This window comes from Lepidochelys olivacea, assembly GCF_965140295.1.
Source record: "Lepidochelys olivacea isolate rLepOli2 genome assembly, chromosome: 12".
Lineage (NCBI taxonomy): Eukaryota > Metazoa > Chordata > Testudines > Cheloniidae > Lepidochelys > Lepidochelys olivacea.
Genome location: NC_140422.1, coordinates 42,535,499 through 42,555,495, shown reverse-complemented (window position 1 = coordinate 42,555,495; position 19,997 = coordinate 42,535,499). Strand labels below are relative to the sequence as shown.

At 45.9% G+C, this 19,997-nt stretch overlaps 1 protein-coding gene across 1 annotated transcript in view; it reads right to left on the bottom strand.

The window, feature by feature from the left end:
* The window catches only part of LOC311529129 (uncharacterized protein), a 248,970-nt gene that overhangs the window by 74,491 nt on the left and 154,482 nt on the right, over positions 1–19,997 (bottom strand). The window contains exon 4 of the mRNA XM_084644866.1: positions 7,781–7,848. Coding sequence (XP_084500992.1) covers positions 7,781–7,848 — 68 coding nt within the window. The remainder of the gene's footprint in view (positions 1–7,780; positions 7,849–19,997) is intronic.

Below are 19,997 nucleotides of genomic sequence, written 5' to 3'. Positions count from 1 at the left end.
TTTCTGCTAAGCCTCCCTTCTTCTAAAACACCCACATTTTCAAAATGTGAAATATTTCAAGCCTGTTGTCTCCAGTGTGTCCTTTGATGTAGGCTGGGCCTTAGAGGTGAGGTTTAAATCTGAGGCAGCTGGGCAATGTGGGGATAGTGGCAAATTTCAAAATGCAGGTTGGTATGGGCAGTTCATTTAGAGTAGACAGACAGACTTGCTGATCCTGCTGCATTTATCAGTGACTTTCAGCACAGGCCCACCTACACAATGCGGCAGGAATCACGGGAGGTGCACTGAGCTGGTATCAGGAATTCCCTGGGGCAGATACCAGAGTTATCATGAGAATTTATTCTTCCTCCCCAAAAGCTTCAGTGTGCCAAGTCCCACCAGGCTCAGTTTTATTCCCCCTCCTATTCAACAGCTCTGCCAGGCTGCTCAGGGAGAACATATAACGCCAAGTTTCAGAGTAACAGCCATGTTAGTCTGTATTCGCAAAAAGAAAAGGAGTACTTGTGGCACCTTAGAGACTAACCAATTTATTTGAGCATAAGCTTTCGTGAGCTACAGCTCACTTCATCAGATGCATACTGTGGAAACTGCAGAAGACATTATATACACAGAGACCATGAAACAATACCTCCTCCCACCCCACTCTCCTGCTGGTAATAGCTTATCTAAAGTGATCACTCTCCTTACAATGTGTATGATAATCAAGTTGGGCCATTTCCAGCACAAATCCAATACACAAATCAATACACAATGTGTATGATCCAAAGAGCTCACGAAAGCTCATGCTCAAATAAATTGGTTAGTCTCTAAGGTGCCACAAGTACTCCTTTTCTTTTTGCATATAACGCCATGTGCTCAAACATTCACTGTATGACATCCTGCTGCACATTTCCTTGTATGGAGTGGATGGTACTGTCAGCAAGGCCACCCAGTGACCTCAGGAAGCAAACTGCTGACTCAAGAGTAACTTGGTGAGATCAAGGCAATGCTAGTTGGAAGGCGGAAGCTCTTCTATGAACTGAAACAAGCAGAAACACCCCCCCCCCCGCCCCACAGTTGTCAAATGCATTGCCTCAGGGTTCTGAAAAAAGACACACTCGAATGTCATCAGTAGGCAGAAATGCATTTTCCACCTATGCCAAGCAGGCTACTTGAAGACTGTACCCCTTTGCCAAATCGACCCATCTCAGGTGAGAGATGCCTTTGCCATCTCCAGGCCAGACTACCACCACTCTGTTTACCCACCCCTGAAAGCCGAAGGCTGAAAAAGCTCCTGCTGGCCCAGTGTGCACAAGCTGGTCTCCCCCCATAGACCAAGCCAACAGAGCACGTCACTGAGCTCTCCACTTTCTGTGCTACCTCCACCTTCAAGGTCCTCGTCCTAATCTTCACAGCTCTCAGCCAGCAGGAGGCGACTCGACCACCTCAGGGACCACCTGTCTTTGCACACACCACCTACAATACTATAATGCACAAGGCATTATGGCTGTGAGACTCCAGGGAGATACTCTTGTGATCCAAACACAGAGCCTTTCCACTGAGGGTCCCCAGCTGCAGAATGCTCTGTCAACAAAGGTTAGAGCACAATACAAGACATATTCTTTGCACAGACCTTGCCTCTGTAAACAAGGCTAGAACATGGCCAGTGAGGTTCCCTCTCTCTGTGGCAATGTCCTCCAAAACAACCCAAAGAACCACAGCCCAACCAAGAGAAGAGTGAAGACAACAGTCACTAGGTGACAGCAATGTGCTGCTCTTTAATTATTGTATTTGGTGCGCAAATAATACAGTGGGCATTTTAGAAATGCATAGTTATACCTACCTAAACCCATCTCATCGAATGATAGGACTTGGCTTGTCCTTAAGATATAATTCTTCCACGATGCCCAAGAAATGAGCCAACAGTAATCAGTATCTTAAAAAATAAGTTTTAATTGAACCCCAGGATGTGTACATGGCTAACCTGAGTAACTGCATGAACTTACTGCTCTAACTTGTCCTTCAGCCCTGCCCCTACCTACCATTTGTTAACCCCATCGTGTATCATAGCTCATTTTGATTATGCTCTATACTTCCAGGCAAGGCAGAGCACATATTTGTGTGCTATAAAAACAACAATGATAAATAACTGGCAGAGTGAACCAAGGTCTTACACTCAGCTCCACAACACTTCTCTGCTTGTCTGTCTAACGGCAGCCATTGACAGCACAATACCCTACATCTCTGTTCTGCCCATCCGCCCAATACAGTTTCAATGATTGAGACCCTGAATGACTTGCCTCCCAGACAGAAAGGAAATAAGAATGGTGGCGTAAAGGTGAAAATGAAGGGCCACACAGAGCTCCTGGCTGGGGGGGGGAGGGAGGAATTGGGGTCACTGAGGATGAGGGAGCATGCAGAACCCCCATATGAGAGAGGGAGTGGGGGACTCAGCAAGTCTGAAATGGAGGACAGCAACATAGAGCTTGTGGTGAGCATGGATCCCCTGGTGTGTGCAATGTACTCGGCCTACAAAGTGCCTTGCTACAGAAGTAACATAATGCGATGATAGATTAGCTAGTGTGCAAGATGACTCCTCCATTTTAAGGTCTTATATTCTCTTCACTGCTAGCATCGGAAACACAACGCTAAAACCCTACCGTTGTGCTACCACCCCACACCCTGCTAAGGAAGCCTTTCTTCCCTCACTGTTCCTCAGGAGAACAGCTTTTCCCCCGCTTTCAAGTGCTACAGTATCATTGTTCTCCATTCCCTTCTCATCCTCTCTGGCCAGCTGCTGCTTCTCCACTCCTGACTCCCAACGGTGCTGGTGCCCTGCCACTTGCTAGGATGCCCCCATTCTCTTTGTCCAAGTGCTCATGGTGTAAGGTCACATATCCTCACTATACATAGACTTAGTCCTTTCCTGTCGGAACACTCTAACTTAGCCTGAGCTCTACCCAGTGAGGAACTGTGTGGTCTGATGCACTGCAGGGGCTGCTCATCAGATGCCTCTCTTCTCAGAACAGGAAGAAGGCAGCAAACTTCCAGGTACTTGGGTGGAAAAAAACAAAACAAAAAAAACCTTCTGAAGTCTAGATGTGTAAGGTTGTCACTGCTTTCTCACGGTTTCCTCAAAAACTCTCACCTTCCCTTCCAAGATTCAAAACACACTGTGACAAAGCTCTGTCCTTGCCTCCGTGGGTCCCGCATTTCCTGGTGGATTTCGCTAGCCTCAGAGGCTCACTGTGACCCTCCACATAACCCTTCTTTCTCTAGAGACAAGGATCACAGTCTACTGAGCCATTTTCATCATAAGCCAGTGAGGGAGGTGAGGAGAAATTATCGTTCCCTGCACAGTCTCTGTTGTCTCCCAGTCTCAGTGATTAATCAGGGGGCAAAGGTGGGGGGGGGGGAGTCCGGGCCCACCCTCTACTCTGGGCTCCAGCCCAGGGACCCTAATAGTATCAGCTATGGTAGCTGACCTTTTAGAAACATGACGTATACAATTCCCTGGGCTACTTTCCCCACAGCAGCCCTCACTTCCTCAAGCTCCACTTTACCCTTACCTCAGGGCCTCCTTCCTTGTGCCTGATATGGTGTGTACTACTCAAGCCTCTCCAACAGCACAACTTCCTCCCGCAGCACCTGACGTGCACCCCCACCTAACTGACTGGGAGGCTTTTAACTAGTTTCAGCCAGCCCCTGATTGGCTTCAGGTGTCCCAATCAACCTAGCATTCTCCCTGCCTTCTGGAAAGTTCCTAATTGGTCCCAGGTGTCTTAATGACCTGGAGCAGCTGCCATTTCACTTAACCTGGTACCAGGGATTTGTTTAGCCTGGAGCTAACGTATCTATCTCCCACTGCTTTTCTATGGCCATCCGGCCTTGCCCCGTCACAACACCTACTTTTTCTTCTTGTGACCTCACACCTCAAAATCATGTTGTGCGCATGTCCTGAAATCCATTGTGCTGTTTTAGCCACACACAAAAACATGGTAACACATAATAAGTTGTTAATATTTTAAAAGCTCATTATGCCACATATGGCCAAAGCCAACACTTACAGTGCATATAAATATGGTAACTTTACATTCACAATTCATAAAAGTATGAATTTATGCTTTCATATGAAAGCTGTCATTAATTACACATTCATCAATTAAGGCAGCTTCATTCACATTCAGAAACTTTTCTTTGAAACCAGAAAGATTAGAAACTTGCTTCATTTTTAAATGAAAATTGAGACTCCTGTGAAAATTTTTTGACCCTTCTCTCCCACACAGAAAACAGCTTCATAACCGAACGGGGCCTTTTCAACTCAAAACTGACAACCACTGCCATACACTTAGGCCAAGCGTAGCACCCACTGCCAGAATGCCACTACTATGAGTTCAATAACATCCACAGGCTGTAACATGTTTAGAGACAACTCCAAACCACTGAGTTCACTTTGGCATCAAAACAACTTCCCCATATCTGTACAGCAGAGTCAAAATTTAAAATCAGCCTTCCCAAATATCGTTAGCAATAATTACTTACTATTATTCTAGATCTTTCTCAGGCAGACATCCACGTAGCATCTGGGTGCCATTATACCACTGAAAAGTACTTGGGTGCGCCTTTATTTACTGTAAGCTCTGCAGCCACTCTAGGCTCAAACAGGACTCTCACAAGTGCTGGGTAAAAAATAAAGGGCATAAAGAGCCTTGATACCAGTCCTGCATTTTCAGAGCATTTCGAAGACTTTCTTATGGTTGGAACTGGAGATTGCCAGCTCCAGCCATGAACTCGCTCTCGCTGGATAGTGCCATCACTAGATCGACCTTCATAGCTCTTCAAGAAGTCGGACACAGATCCCTTACTGAAATAATGAGTTAGACACAACGCATTTCAAACATTGAGCAATCTCACTGACACATGCCACAATGCCTGCCATGTACAGAAACTTTAAATGTTATTCCCTGATACATACTGCGTCTTCAAAGCCAGTCTGTCTCAAAGACAGCTGGAAGGAGTAGACTCTTCTTCTCATCCACTGTCTCAGAGTCATCCTGATTCAAACAAACAAACAAGGAAGCAAGCAAACAGCAAGCTTGCCCAAAACCGTCTCTCTTTTCCAACGAGTCATGAAATCCTATGTATTAGTCATGTGGTTTGTGGAGAAGTTAGAAGTGGGGGTGGGTGGACTGGGAGGGAGGGACAGAAAATAAAGGGTGGGGAGAGACAGAGAGTGAAAGGGGTCTTTGCCTCTGATGAGTTAATGAGCATTTGGAAGTTTAATTTCTGCTGCTGCTGCCAGGGAGCACGTTGAGGAGAAAGCTCAGAGCTTCCCTGGTAGGGCAGCAAGCCAAGCCGCCTTCCCCATGTCTCACAGGCTCACTTTTTTTAAATTATGGGAAACACTTTTAGACAGACACTGGCACTCATAAATTATACAGCCCATTTGCATATTCCAGTCATGAGACATTATGCAAATGTGACATGATTTGCATAATGGATTCCTCTTGTCGCTTCACTTGCTTCATGCTTTTAGAAAACAAAATGAAATCAAATGAAAGCATAAAAAAGTGAAAGCAGCAAGTTCCCAGGATTGCCATGTCTCCTCCCATCTGCACTGTAATTTGCCCTTATTTGCAGCAGAGATTTAGGGTGAAGGAGAGAGAAATCAAAAAACAAAGCTCTCACACGGTAAATTTTGTTCTTAATTACAGGAGCCAACTTTCCCCCGGTTGAGATTCTTCACCACTAGCAACACATCTGAGCCAATTAGGGAGACAAAAAATACAGGGATACAGGACAAATGTATAAAAGGCAGCAATATTCAAACTGCCTACCCCATTGCTTCAGTGGGCTTGGGGTGGCGAGCCCTCTCCTTCGTAACTACTTAATTAAATAAAGCAAAGATGGTTTTTTTGTTTATTATAATAAGCCATTTTTTTCCTACTAAAACTTCCGCAGCACTTTCATTTTTAAAAGGGGGCGGGTGATGGAGGGAGGGGAGGAGGAGTTGCTTTGATTACTTATAAGAAAATATAATGGCAACATATTGCAAAGGATGAGACCGTAGCTTGTCGGCTTCCATCAGCTGTACTTCAATAAGCAGACAATGTTCCCTCAGCAGAGGCTAGTTTTGCTGAGGGCTTTTCTCTGCCCCCCTGCACCAGTGTGAAAGGCAGAATTGTGCCAAGCGGCTGGCGTCTGTACCCTGTGGGAAAAGTTAACTGTAATTCTTCAGCTTTTAAAATCAATTAACCCGTGTGTTAATTAACGTCAAGTCGATGGGGGGAGGAGGAGGAGGAGGGAGGGAGGGAGGGAGGGAGGGAGGGAGGGAGGAAAGAAGCTGCAAGGGCGGATGGCAGAAGAGTTGGCACAGTGCCATCCATTCAGTGGCAACGCCACGGTTTCGTGTGATAACAGCAGCGGGTATGTGTTACAGAGGCCCTGTATGCGGGCCAGACAGTGCGGTAAAGCTAAGGGAGATTATCCAGACCCCCAGGAGCAGCAAGCAGCAACCGAAGGCGCAAGTGCCAGGATTACAGACGAGGTTCTTCCACGGACAGCCCGTCCTCGGACACAGGGACTCAGCTACTTGGGATCCGGGGGACTCCCCCGCCGACGAGGCACAAATCTGACTTGCAGCCCGTTCCCCCGTTCACGTCATTCTGCCGCAGTGGATCCAGCACAAGGGATGCTTTCGCACCCTGGGAAACAAAGGCCGTCGTTTCCGCCATGACACCGCGGCGTTCCACGCCGAGGCCGGCATCCTGGAGTTTTAAAATAAACGGAACAACAAAAACAGCAAAAGAGAAACCACAACAACAAACCCCTTGTGCCCATCCTCCGTGCCAGGGGCAATCTGGGCATCTGTCGCAGCAGAAGGCGCTTGTGCGGGGCTTTTTTTTTTTTTTTTTTTTTTGCGCAAGCTGTTGGTTTGTTTGACATTCGGGTTCATTTATAAATTAACTAAAGAAAAAAACAAAACAATAAAACCAAAACCCCCAGCCCAGTCATCAACAAACAAAAGGGAGTAGCCGACATCGAGAGAGAAATGCCACAGGAAGCTGCAAGAATGCAGGCTACAGTCGATGCCACTTGCCATTCGGAGAACCTCAGGGAAAGATGCCAATTCTGCAGCTCGGAAGAGACAGAGAAGGGAGCATAAAGGTCTCCAAACAGAATTCCGAAGGAAGCCTGGAATACAGCTCTTATAGGGCAGGAGCATAGATGCACACAGCCTCTGCTGGGAGGAGGGGGAATGTTTATCTAGATATAGCTAGAGATGCTTCTCTGTGTATATATACACACATACTCATATGCACACACTGCCTCAGACATTTTCAAGCACATGTGTATGTATGTGAATGTTTATGTGTACACACCTGTGTGTGTGTGTGTATTTATTTCTCTCTAGATACATACACACGTGTGTATATGAGACACACACCCACACACGAGTGTGCATGTGCATGTACATCCCATTTTCTGACCCAGGTATACACAGAAGACAAAATAAAAATCATACTCCAGCAGCAAGCAGGCAGGCAGAGATTTATCTACATTCACTGCTATCACCAGGGAGATGAATGGGGCCGATCTGAAGCCCTTTACAAGATCCACTATGGGAGTGAAGGAGGAGGAGGGATGCCACACAGACATGCACAAACTTGAAGACGGCGAGATTTGGAAGGTGCTACTTGTGAAGCCCGGGTGGCATACTGGAGGGGTGAGAAAGAGAAAATCCATTACACACGCTTTGTGGGGTTTGGGAAGCGGGTTTCAGGGACAGCTGGCTACTTACATTATCTGCGCTGCTGTGGATCCTGAAAGGTGTTCTGTTGGCACCGGGCGCTGAGCCAGGGACGGGCGCTGGAATCAAAAGGGAGAGACAAAAATAAAGTCATACAATGGGAATTCTGATGGCCTCTCTTGCGGATTTTACAAAACACACGAACTGTTTTCTTTTCCTTTTTTAAAAAAATGTGGACTGGCGCGCGTCCCTTTTGCATGGAAAATACTAGCACGGGATTTACAGCCCAGCTACAGGGCTCAGGATGAACCGCGCTGGCATCTTTTGGGCATATTTTCCCTTTTAATGAATGAGCTTTTGCTGTTAATGAGGAATAATCGTTTGGCTAATGAGCTTTGAAACATTAAGAGAAAAGAGGTTTTTTCCCGCTAATCGCCCTGATGCGACCGCATGGGTGGATTACAAAAGACAGCACTAGGAATGCAGTACAAAGGGGGAACGTCTCCTGGAGTGGGATAAACGCAGAGATGGGTGATGCGTCCCTGCATCTCTCCTTCCTTCGCTCTCTCTCTGCCAACTGCTATGGGTTTCCATAACTCCGCAATCAAAGTGGATGTTCAGGAAAGATTATTACAGTCAAACAGTGAAGCGTCGGCTGTTAATGTCTCCAGTGTTTAATCATCATACAGTAGAATGGTTTTATGCATATTTCATTTGCATATCATTAAACCGCGTTAGCGTGGGACATTCAGAGCCAGGAGAGGTACAAAGTTGTGGGAGGAGGGAGAGAAAGGTCCCTCTGATGCCTATCTTCAAAAGCCAGGGACTCATTCCATGAGCTGTCTTCACTTTTACTAAAATCATGACGACTGGGGAACCTTTGATGTTGGATATAACCTTGGATTCTTCTAATTCCAGCAGAGTGGTGTATTAAAAAGAGGGAAATGGTGCTGCGCTAGACATTTAAAGGAATATAAACTCCAGTGGTACGGAAATAGGATCTCTTTGGGGAATGCACTGGCAGAGCCAGCCACAGCTTTGACAAACACCACCACCCTATCTCGTTAATATTAATAAAGGATATACATAGTAAAAGTAAAACAATGAAGGCAACATACACATTAACATGGGAATTATATTTCTCTCTCTCCCTCTCTTTTTTTTAATTAAGATAAAGAGAGGGATGGAACCAGCGGTAATTTATACCCTAATTAGTGAACAGTTGCCTCTTTATGTTTGTTTTTTCTTTTTTTTCTTTCTTGCTTTTTGGAGAGGAGTGTTGTCACTGGTGAAGTGATTAATCAATTATTTGGTAGCTAAGATCAATCTCCACTGGCACTGGCCAGGGAAGGAAGGTGGTGGTTGGGGGGAGAGAGGAATACAGTTGGCTCTTTGTAGATCTTATACATGCACAACATATTAATTGGGGTCTTTCTAAAGCTCCCTCAGTGGACTATTTCATTCCTGGTAAAACAGCAGCTGGTTAGCCACTGTTGGTGACTCTTCAAATATCACTTCTACCGGGGGCTTTTCTGTAACTATTTGTTGTTTTGTTTTATTTTTCCTCTGGAATGGAGAGGGTACGTGTGCAATGCTACCCTACTGCCCCCAGATTTTGAATGGTGCAGACAGACAATTTGGATTTCAAATGAATTCCTTGTGTAGAATGCACACCTTCTTTTGGAAATGCAATGCTGTTTTATATTTAAATTCTCCCCCTTCCACTTCCCCTTTCCCCATAATTCTTCTCCTCCAAAGCTTTGTCTCGGCTATGAATATTCAGATGAGCCATGATGTGATTACACTGTACAATTACTCATGTACGTGGTGGTGGCGAAGAAAGCTGAGGAAAGAGAGCCGACATGCTCAGAGCTCATTCGGGGCTTTTTTTCTGTATTTTCCCCCAACTCTGTGGCGCTGTGGCACATGCAGATGTCGCTGTTGTTCTTTATAAAGCCCTAATGATATGCAAAAGCATAATGACCTCATTTGTGCGCAAAGCATCAGCGAAATATTAAAGGGGGGGAAAGAGAAAATCCTGACTGAAGGAATGTCCACATAAATTATTTTTATTTAAATGAGTGGGAAGGAGGAGGTGGCAAGTCAGAAGAAGTCACATGGAATACATGCATAATATTAATATGCAGAAAGGTTATCACCAAGGAGAAGAGGCTCCTCAGCACAGTGCTTGGGACAAACAGGCTCATTAGGGAATGGCACAGCCCACTGCATGATTTACTTATTTACCTTTACCCTTATTTCAGCTGCAGCACCAGGTACACATGCTGCCTGGAGCCTCTTTTAGGTCTGGAAGCTGGTTGCCCAGATAATTCCCAGTTTTAATTCAGAAATTGCATCAAGAATGCTTGGCAGAAGGGAGGGGAGAAGAGGAACCAGAGAAGGGCTGCTTCATACCACAAATCTGTAGCACCGGAGCATGCCAATGAAACAGCCTCAAGGAGGGGGTGAAAACACAGCAGTGGGCAGCTGGTGCAGGGCTCCACCAGCCCAGGCTGGCCACTGCTAATACCAGCCTCACATGTGTTCTTCAAGGACAGGAGCCCTGGGGCAACAGCAGATAGGTCTCTGCCCTGCTGGCTTTGTCTCACTACCACTGAAAACCAAAAGCAGGGTCAGGTGTAGCTCCTCCCGGCTCAGGTAGCTGTGGAACAGGGGTAGTCATTGCTGTCACTATCACAGGCTCTGCTGCAGAGCAGACAGAACAGCCATGGCACCGCACAGGCCAAATCCTCCTGCCCGTTAAGCTCATGACTTCAGGGCATTTGTTCCTGTATCAATTTCAGTTATTGCTCAATATTACAAGTGCAAAAAATAAAGGTATATATAGGATAGGGATTACTGGATATTTTGCAAGTATGTTTAGCTAGGAATATTCCTCTGGATCAGTTGGGTTGACCTACAGATGAGAACAAGGGGTTAATAAGAAGTATAGGGGGCATAAACAACCAATGGCAAACAGAAATGTGGTCATTTCAGCTGTGGTCGACTGTGCTTGATAGCTACGTCAGAAAAACCCATGTCTAGACATGTCTAGCCACACACCGAGTGCAAACAGCTCCAGCCAAGACAACGTCCTCAGCAGCACTCTGGCCCATTGGCACAGCTCAAGCTGCAGCCAGAGCTCATCTCCAGAGAGAGAGGGGCTATTGGTCTCTTCCCTGCCTACAAGGTGGTACTCTGAGACAAGAGCAGTTCAGGTGGGCTCTACCATGAAAAGAATTCCTCTCTCATCTCACACTGCAGACACAGATGAGGAGAGACTTAGTCGGTCTTTCAGGAAACTAAGGGCCAGATCTTCAGCTGGTGTACGCCAGCATAGTTTCATTGGCCGTAGTGCAGTTATCCTCATAGCAGCGGAGGATCAGACATAATTGTACGTTTGAAAGAAGTTCCATAGCGCTCTACTGAAGCGTTCTTAAGGCCACCGTAACTGGGGTATGAGGTCAAGCCAGGTCTCCTCCAAGCAGAGAGCAGGTGCTGAGGTGATCCAGACAGAAGAAAAGCAGGATGGACAGGCTAGTGCTCTCTTCTCCTACAACTATTCCAAGGGGGGACACTGGGGTACAGGTTGGTGCTGTGGCAAAGAGGAGAACTCCCAGATGCTGCTGCTTGTATGTACTCAGGCTCATGGACTCATCTATCTTTCTTTGCCGCCACTTTCATCATGCATGAGAAATGGATGTATCAGCCAAACACACACACACCTTATCTTCCTAGAAGCTGAAAAGGGTGATGGGCAGAACCCCTATAAAGTGCACTGGAGCTCTATGATGCAGGTCTAATTTACCTGGTCTCTGCTCAGGTACTATGGTGATGGCAACGTGGTCTGGAGAACTGAGTAGAAAGCAATTGAGGTCAGGTCGTCCTAAATTCTAATCCTGGCTCAGTCTCACTCTATGTCCTAGCACAAGTCACTCCACCTCTCTATGCCTCAGCTTTCCTTCTGTAAAATGGGGAGGATATTTACCAACCTACCATCCAGGAGTGCTGTGAGGATTAGCTAATGGCTGAACCATGCTATGAAGGTCAGCACTATCTAAGTACTAAATAAGATTACTGATGGGATCTACAGACATGCCTAGGATAGATTAGACGAAGTGGTAAGCACAGGAGCCCTGCCACACCTCAGTGCAAGTTATCACTATCAATTTCTGAGGCAGAATGGATCACAAGAGTACCAGCCTCTAGGCAAGGATCACCAAACCAAAAATAACTTCCCTGGATCCAGGTGAAAGCCTGTGAGTACACCCTGCACACAAGACAAGCCGCTTTTGAAACACCCACTGCGGCCAGGAAAATATAGAATATTATAAATAAAGCAAAAATATAAAAACAAATGAAGAGAGAGATGACTAATAGGATGTGTGCATGCCAGCATCTAGTCACTGTGCTCAGGTGACCTGACCTCTGTCTGGCTTTTTCTTCTTTAGACTGTAAACTCTTTGAGACTCAAACCATCTGTTTGCCTGTGTTGGTGCAGAGATCAGCCTAATGGGTCCTTGATCCTGACCAGGGTCTATGAGCACAACCACTAGAACCCATCATTGGTATGTATATGGTTAAGAAAGCAGATACCTGAAAACAAATATGCTTCTTGGGTGTCAAATTCTCCTTCATGTGGATAATTTTTGCCATCCAAAAGGCAGGGAGGTTGTGTCACTGAAAGGCAGGAGATGGCATGCCAGCTGAGTCTGGCAGGGAAAAGGTTGTGTTGTGATGTGATAAAAGGGAACTCATTTGACAAATCAGTGAGGAAGGTCTTGCTAGGTTGCTGGGATCTAAACAGGATCATGCTGGGTCACTATGAAATGAGTCACAGCAGGAGAATCTCAGAAGTCACTTCAAGGGAATCTTAGAGGGGAGGGGATTTGCCATCTCAACATGGTGAAGGGTCATCATCATATCATGGTGAGATGTGCTGTGTTGGGTTGGAGGTGTCATGTCACATCAGGGACATACCTTTTTCAGATGAAGGGATCACATAACGTGAAGGAGAAATGGCTGGTACTAGGGGCTGGGGCTATCATTTCAGGGTAAAGGGGTCACATCAGACAGGGCAGGTGTAAGGCTGTGACATTACAGGGTACAATCTGGACTGAAGAACAGCTGCATCCCCTCAGTTCTCCAACCTGAAGTGAGAACTGAGGGGATGCTTTTACACTGCTTTGCCATGACAGTAACCACTCCTGGTCTGCTCACACACAGCCTCCAGCCTGTAAGTTACTCCCAGTTATAGTATATCAGTGCTATAGCCAGCCACTCTTGAATTACACTTCAGCAAATTCCCAGCTCCATACTTGCCCCAGAATGTGCATCTTGTACTGCCCAACCCTCTCTTGGACAACAAAAGCTCACATACAGTCTGTTATTTTATTAATAGAAAATGATATGCACAAATCCTGTTATCCCGAATGGAGTTTCCCAATCACACTTCAATCCAAACACACTGGCTTAAATAAATCAGTACAACAAGTTTATTAACTACAGAAAGATAGATTTTAAGTGACTGCAAGTAATGAGGCATGAAAGTCAGAACTGGTTACAAGAAATAAAAGTAAAATGCAACTAATGCCTAACTTAAAAGCTAAGTGAATTCAAAGCAAAGTCTCTCCCACCACATGCTTCAGCAGTTTCACTGTCTGAAACTCTTTCAGTCAGGATCCCTTCCCCCAGTCCAATTGTGGATGCCGTGGGTAGAAAGAAAGGGAGAGAAAATTTGGAGCATCTACTCTCATTTCTTATAGCCCTTTCTCTTCTTTGAGAATCATCTCCAGCTGAGGTTCAGGGAACAGAAAGTCTGTGCGAAGGGAAACCTTCAGCTGTTTCTTTGTCAAGATATAGATTTTCGCCCACATCTTCTTTAGTGCCAAAGAATGGCCACTTAACCAGGTGATGGTCCATTTCATGTGTTTGACACCTGGCTGAGTCGTCGACTAATCTTTTGTTGCTGGGGAACTGGTTTGTGACTGCTCTTCAGGCTTAGACCATGTCTTAATAATATCATACAGTAGAATTTTATAACTTTACGTATGATGTTGCAACACATTTTACCAGACCAATAATGATCAGCAAATTATGAGTTTTTAAATGATACCTCACCAGGCATACTTTGTACAAAATGTATCATAGTCTTGTAAAAAGGGTGACTATAGGGATACAGACTGTCCCAAAGGCACTGTTGTGTCTGGGTTTAATGCATTGTGGTGTGTGGGCAGGTCAGTGCAGAGTGAAAGGGGCCATGTTGAGTGAATGGGAGGTTGTTTCACTAAGATTACATATGACACTTTTGAACAAGCCAGTTTCTTGCTCCAAATGCAGACAAGGCACTTGAGGTAGCTGAAGAGTTAGGAGGCCCAGTGGATGGAGAAAGGAGCTCTAAGGAGAGGAGAAAGAATTAAGCTAAAAAAGCTAGGATACTGCACTTCCACTCCCTCCTTCAGCCTCCCAGGGAACATGGATTAGTGGTGTTTAAAAACATTCAGCATCTATAGGTAACTAGATCCTCATTCCACAGAGGGAAGATAGCGCTTCAGGGAAAAGATTAGGTGACTACTGAGCCTTGGGAGGGGTGGCAAGTTGCAAGTCAAGGAAGGGTGGCCCTGTAGTGAGGGACATGAAGGCTGAGCTGGGGGGTTGGCAGTCCCAGGCTGTGGGGCTGGAGCAGTCATGGAATGATAGTGGCTATGGAGCCTCAAACTGGGATGCATGAGCAGGGTGTGCTAAGTCTGAAAGAGGTAGCTCTTTCAGAAGGGAATGGCTGCTAAATCCAAAGGGTTGCTTGAGGAGGTTGAAGAGGCAAGTGGTTGAGCCTAGGTTTGGATCTCTGTCCTAGCTGAACCTCTCTCAGGGCATTATACACACAAAAATCTTCCCTGTATTTTATCTTCCCCAAAAAGTCTTGGGAGCCTATAGCAAAGGAGAAATCTCACTGCTTTTGATACTGACTGTGGAATTCACTGGAGCTGGTGTTTTATCTTTTTTATGTAAATCAAAACCAAATCCATGCACTAGAACTCCTGTCCATTCTTAGAATAAGATTAGGGTTGTGACACAAACTTCCAACTGCAACAGTATGGAGGCCACCACTGCTGACTATAAATGCTATTTTTACATGCATAGAGTTGAAATGTGATCAGCGGCTATCCCAGCACAATGTTTCTAATTACAAACAGGTGACCATTCTGAAGCAGCTCTCCCCACTACAGGGCAAGCATGGGGCACTTGATTTAATGCTGCAGGAGCCATTGCTCTGCCTGTCATTTTACCAAACACCCTGAAGAAACTGCTACTTAGAAAAAGGAAATTCAAACATTTATGAAACATATTGCTATTTAGAAAAAGAATTGTTTTGCAAATAGGAGAACTATTGAAAGGGGGAGAGAGAATGCATCAGTCATTTGATATTACATATAAGCAGTTTATTAAAGAATTAAATATTTATAGACTATAAAGCAAGCAGGGTGATGAGTCGCAAACAGCTTGCTGAGAAGTACATTATAAAACAATGAGTCTGCCAATGACTGATAACGTATGGAGAACACAAATGTTTTATAAAATCATGAAGCTAGCTATGAATCTCCAAAGCTGCAAAATGAGACACTGCAATAGCTGCCAGCACTTCTACTGCAGCTTGTGCATGCAGCCAATATGGAAGAGAAGAGATCTGAACAGAGATACGTCCCTTGTCCCAGAGACATGTGCAGAGCGCTCATGGGGCTGGCTATGAATCAATGCCCTAGAGAGGTTTAATTTTTTAACATTATTTTTAACGGAGATCCGTTAATAGGGAGTTCAGGATTTTTGAGACCGTTCCAGGCAATTCCATTCCCAGTTGCTCCCACAATTTTCTTTTCCCTTTGTAATTCGCAGAGTGTTTGTGATTCACACTGAAATACCCATTCCATTGGGAGCCCCCCCCCAAACAGAGGTGGAGACACTCTAAACAGCAGCTTCCCTGCTCCAAACACATTTATCTAAGTTGGCCTTGAAGCCCAAATTGGGAGAAAAACACCTTTTCACATCCCAGGCCATTGGCATGTCATACAGATGAATTAAAATCTCCAGAGGACACAGAGCTGGAGCAAGTTGTTTCCAGCTCTCATGGACAAGGAATCCTCATAGTATGCAGTAATCAGAAGTGGTGTTAGCAGTGTGCTGTTTGTCTATGTGGAAATTCTAATTCACAGTATTTCACTCAGTGCTGGCATCACCTACGTGACACTGGGAGAGCACAACTTTTTTATAATAACTAATGAAAGAAGCTCCAAATGGTTCATTATTTTTGTGAAGCCAGATCAAGCCCTACACATTTTAATTATTTCTGATGCTGGCATAACTGAAATCTCTGTTTCAAAGGTTTGCTACAATTGTGTCCACAGATGTCAATTCTGGTGGGATTTTCAAAAGCACCCAAGTCCCATTACCTTTCCATGGGATTGTGCTCCAAAGTCACTTAGGCCCTTGAGAATATCCCACCCATTATGAATTCTGTTTCCTCAAAGACAATCACCTTAATAGCTATTAGCCTCCTAAGCAATTAGGCAAAGTTTATACTGCTAAACACAAAGAGGAGGGGATATAAGAACGTGGGAGACAGCAGACATTGCTGCCTCACTGCTACACCCACTGAAACCTTCTGAAGGACAATTTTTTAACTAGCACAGAGGCTAAGGGGTCAGAGAGAGTCTGTTCTAACCAGTCCCAAATTACATCATGGCTGCACAGAGACAATGCCATCTAAGGTTGTCAGTTGCTTTCTCAGTACCCAAACAAGGCTGCAGCGGTGATTATTGATTTGACCATGATGGTTCCTTCTGGGCTTGCAATCTATGAATATTTCTATATAATATGACTAAAACAGAGACTTCTCCAATTAATAGGGAGCAGTAGTCTTCCCTTCACAAACTGTATGAAAGTGAATTCATCAGAGAAGGTATACAAGCCTAAATTTCAGTTTAATATCAGTCCCCGTGTTCTTAGCCAGGAATTTCTCTCAAGAGGGTAAGAATCATCAGTCTTTTGGGGTTGGAGTGGGAGGCAGAGGAGGTGAAAAGTGCAGCCTTGTCACAGTCAGATCATTAGGTTCCACATGGTGATGTCAAGGCCCACCTACTCCACAGGGGCAGAGGACACATTTTGATGGTCCATCCTCAAATATGAACAAAGTCAGTTAGAATCAGAAGTCACTGCAAGAGAATCTGTACAGCCTCAGGAGAACGCTATCACTGACCTGCTGGAGCACTCTGAACAGCGTTTTTCCAAAGGCATTGTACAAAAGGCATTGTCATCTGCATCATTGTCTCAAGTCACCACAGTTGTGCAATAGACTCCAACAAAGAAAAAGAATGAAGACGGGAGTAGTCCACTAGACTAGGCGGACTTCCTTTCCCCCTGTGTTTATCCCCTCCCTCAACCTCTTCCTGCCCTCCCTTTCTGACCTCTTTCAATATAAGCATACCCTGGTCTCTTATCCTCAAGAAAATCATCCCTCAACCCCATCTGCTTTTCCAACTATCATTCCACCTCTCTCCTTCACTTCAGCTCTAAAATCACTGACAATGCAGTTTGCAACCAGTGCCCCCTCCTCCAGCTGTCTTGGATCCCTTGTTTCCAGTCTATTGAGGCTTCCATCACTAGGGTCTCTAATGACCTGTTCCTGGGCTGTCCTCATCCTCTGCAGCTTTCAGTGCTGTTGGTCATCCTCTCCTTTTTGACATCTCATCCTCACTGGCCTTTCAAGATATCCTCGGCTGGTTTTCCTTCAACCTCCTGACCATCCTTCCAGCATCTTTCAGTGGAAACTACTCCCCTCACCTTCCCTCTGTGGGGTTCCCCAGGGCTTTCTCTAGGGCCTTTTTCTCTTCTCACTTTACATCCTGTTTCTAGGCATCTCAACAGTGCACAAGTCTTCCACTGACCTGTTCCCTTCCATCCAGCTGTGCATCTTAGCTTGTTTTTCCAAACACCTCCTCTTGTGTGTCTTGTTGTCATCTTAAAATGAACACTGTCAAAACCGAATTGCTTATCTTTCCTCCTATTCATATCACCATCACCAGACCATCCACACTATCACTCATGCCTGCAACCTGTGGCTGATTCATGACTTTTCTCTTCACCTTGCCCTGCACATCCAAGCCATTTCCAAATGCTGCTGCTTCTTCCTCTTTAACAGCTCCAAGATTTCCTTGTCTCTCTATCCTCTCTGCCCTGCCTGGATTACTGCAACATCCAGCACTCTCAAATGCACATACCACCCCTGTCTAGCCCATACAAAATCCTGCTACTAAGCTCATCTTTCCTGCTTGTTGGTCTGATCACGTCACTCCTCATTTTGAATCCCCCCCAGAGGCTTCCCTTCTGATATATTATCAAATGTAAGCCCCTTACCACCACATGCAAAGCTCTGCCCCTTCCCACTTATCCCTCTTCATCAAGCTTTGTGTTGCCTCGATTCCCCTCTTCCTGCCAATACACGTGCAGCCAGACACCAGGGCAGTTAGAAGAGCACAGGAGGGCGCGGTGCACATCAAAGAAGCTTTGAAAACCAGTTTCATGACTGGCCAGGCTACAGTGTGAAAGTTCTGTTTCTTTTTCCTTGATGAAACCCCCCGCCCCTTGGTTCACTCTACTTCCCGGTAAGCTAACCACACTCCCCTCCTCCCTTCGATCACTGCTTGCAGAGGCAATAAAGTCATTGTTGCTTCACATTCTTTATTAATTCATCACACAAATAGGGGGATAACTGCCAAGGTAGCCTGGGAGGGGTGGTGGAGGAGAGAAGCACCGGGAGGGGTGGTGGAGGAGGGAAGGACAAGGCCACACAGCACTTTAAAAGTTTAAAGCTTTAAAACTTATTGAAAGCCAGCCTTCTCTTGCTTGGGCAATCGTCTGTGGTGGAGTGGCTGGGTGGCCAGAGGTCCCCCCACTGCGTTCTTGGGCATCTGGGTGAGGAGGCTATGGAACTTGGGGACGAGGGTGGTTGGTTACACGGGCTGTAGCAGCGGTCTGTGCTCCAGCTGCCTTTCCTACAGCTCAACCATACGCTGGAGCATATTAGCTTGATCCTCCGGCAGCCTCAGCATTGAATCCTGCCTCCTCTCATCATGCTGCCGCCACCTTTCAGCTTCAGCCCACCACTTACTCTCTTCAGCCCGCCACCTCTCCTCCCGGTCATTTTGTGCTTTCCTGCACTCTGACATTGTCTGCCTCCACGCATTTGTCTGTGCTCTGTCAGTGTGGGAGGACAGCATGAGCTCAGAGAGCATTTCATTGCGAGTGCGCTTTTTTGGCCTTCTAATCTTCGTTAGCCTCTGGGAAGGAGAAGATCCTGTGATCCTTGAAACACATGCAGCTGGTGGAGAGAAAAAAAAAGGACAGTGGTATTTAAAAAAACATTTTATAGAACAATGGGTACACTCTTTCACAGTAAACCTTGCTGTTAACATTACATACATAGCACATGTGCTTTCGTTACAAGGTCGCATTTTGCCTTCCCCCACCGCATGGCTAGTCCCTCCCCCGTCCCTGTGGCTAACAGCAGGGAACATTTCTGTGCAGCCACAGGCAAACAGCTCAACAGGATCGGGCACCTCTGAATGTCCCCTTAAGAAAAGCACCCTATTTCAACCAGGTGACCAGGAATAATATCACTCTCCTGAGGATAACACAGAGGGATAAAGAACAGATGTTATCTGAACGCCAGCAAACATACACTGCAATGCTTTGTTCTGCAACGATTCCCGAGTACGTGCTACTGGCCTGGAGTTTTAAAGTGTCCTTCCATGGAGGACGGAATAAGGCTGCCCTCCCCAGAAACCTTTGCAAAGGCTTTGGGAGTACATCCAGGAGAGCCACGAATGCCAGGGCAAATTAATCATTAAACACGCTTGCTTTTAAACCAGGTATGCTATTTAAAAAAGTACACTCACCAGAGGTCCCTTCTCCGCCTGGCGGGTCCGGGAGGCAGCCTTGGGTGGGTTCGGGGGGTACTGGCTTCAGGTCCAGGGTGAGAAACAGTTCCTGGCTGTCGGGAAAACCGGTTTCTCCGCTTGCTTGCTGTGAGTTATCTTCCTCATCCCCAAAACCTGCTTCCGTGTTGCCTCCATCTCCATTGAAGGAGTCAAACAACACGGCTGGGGTAGTGGTGGCTGAACCTCCTAAAATGGCATGCAGCTCATCATAGAAGCGGCATGTTTTGGGCTCTGACCCGGAGCAGCCGTTTGCCTCTCTGGTTTTCTGGTAGGCTTAC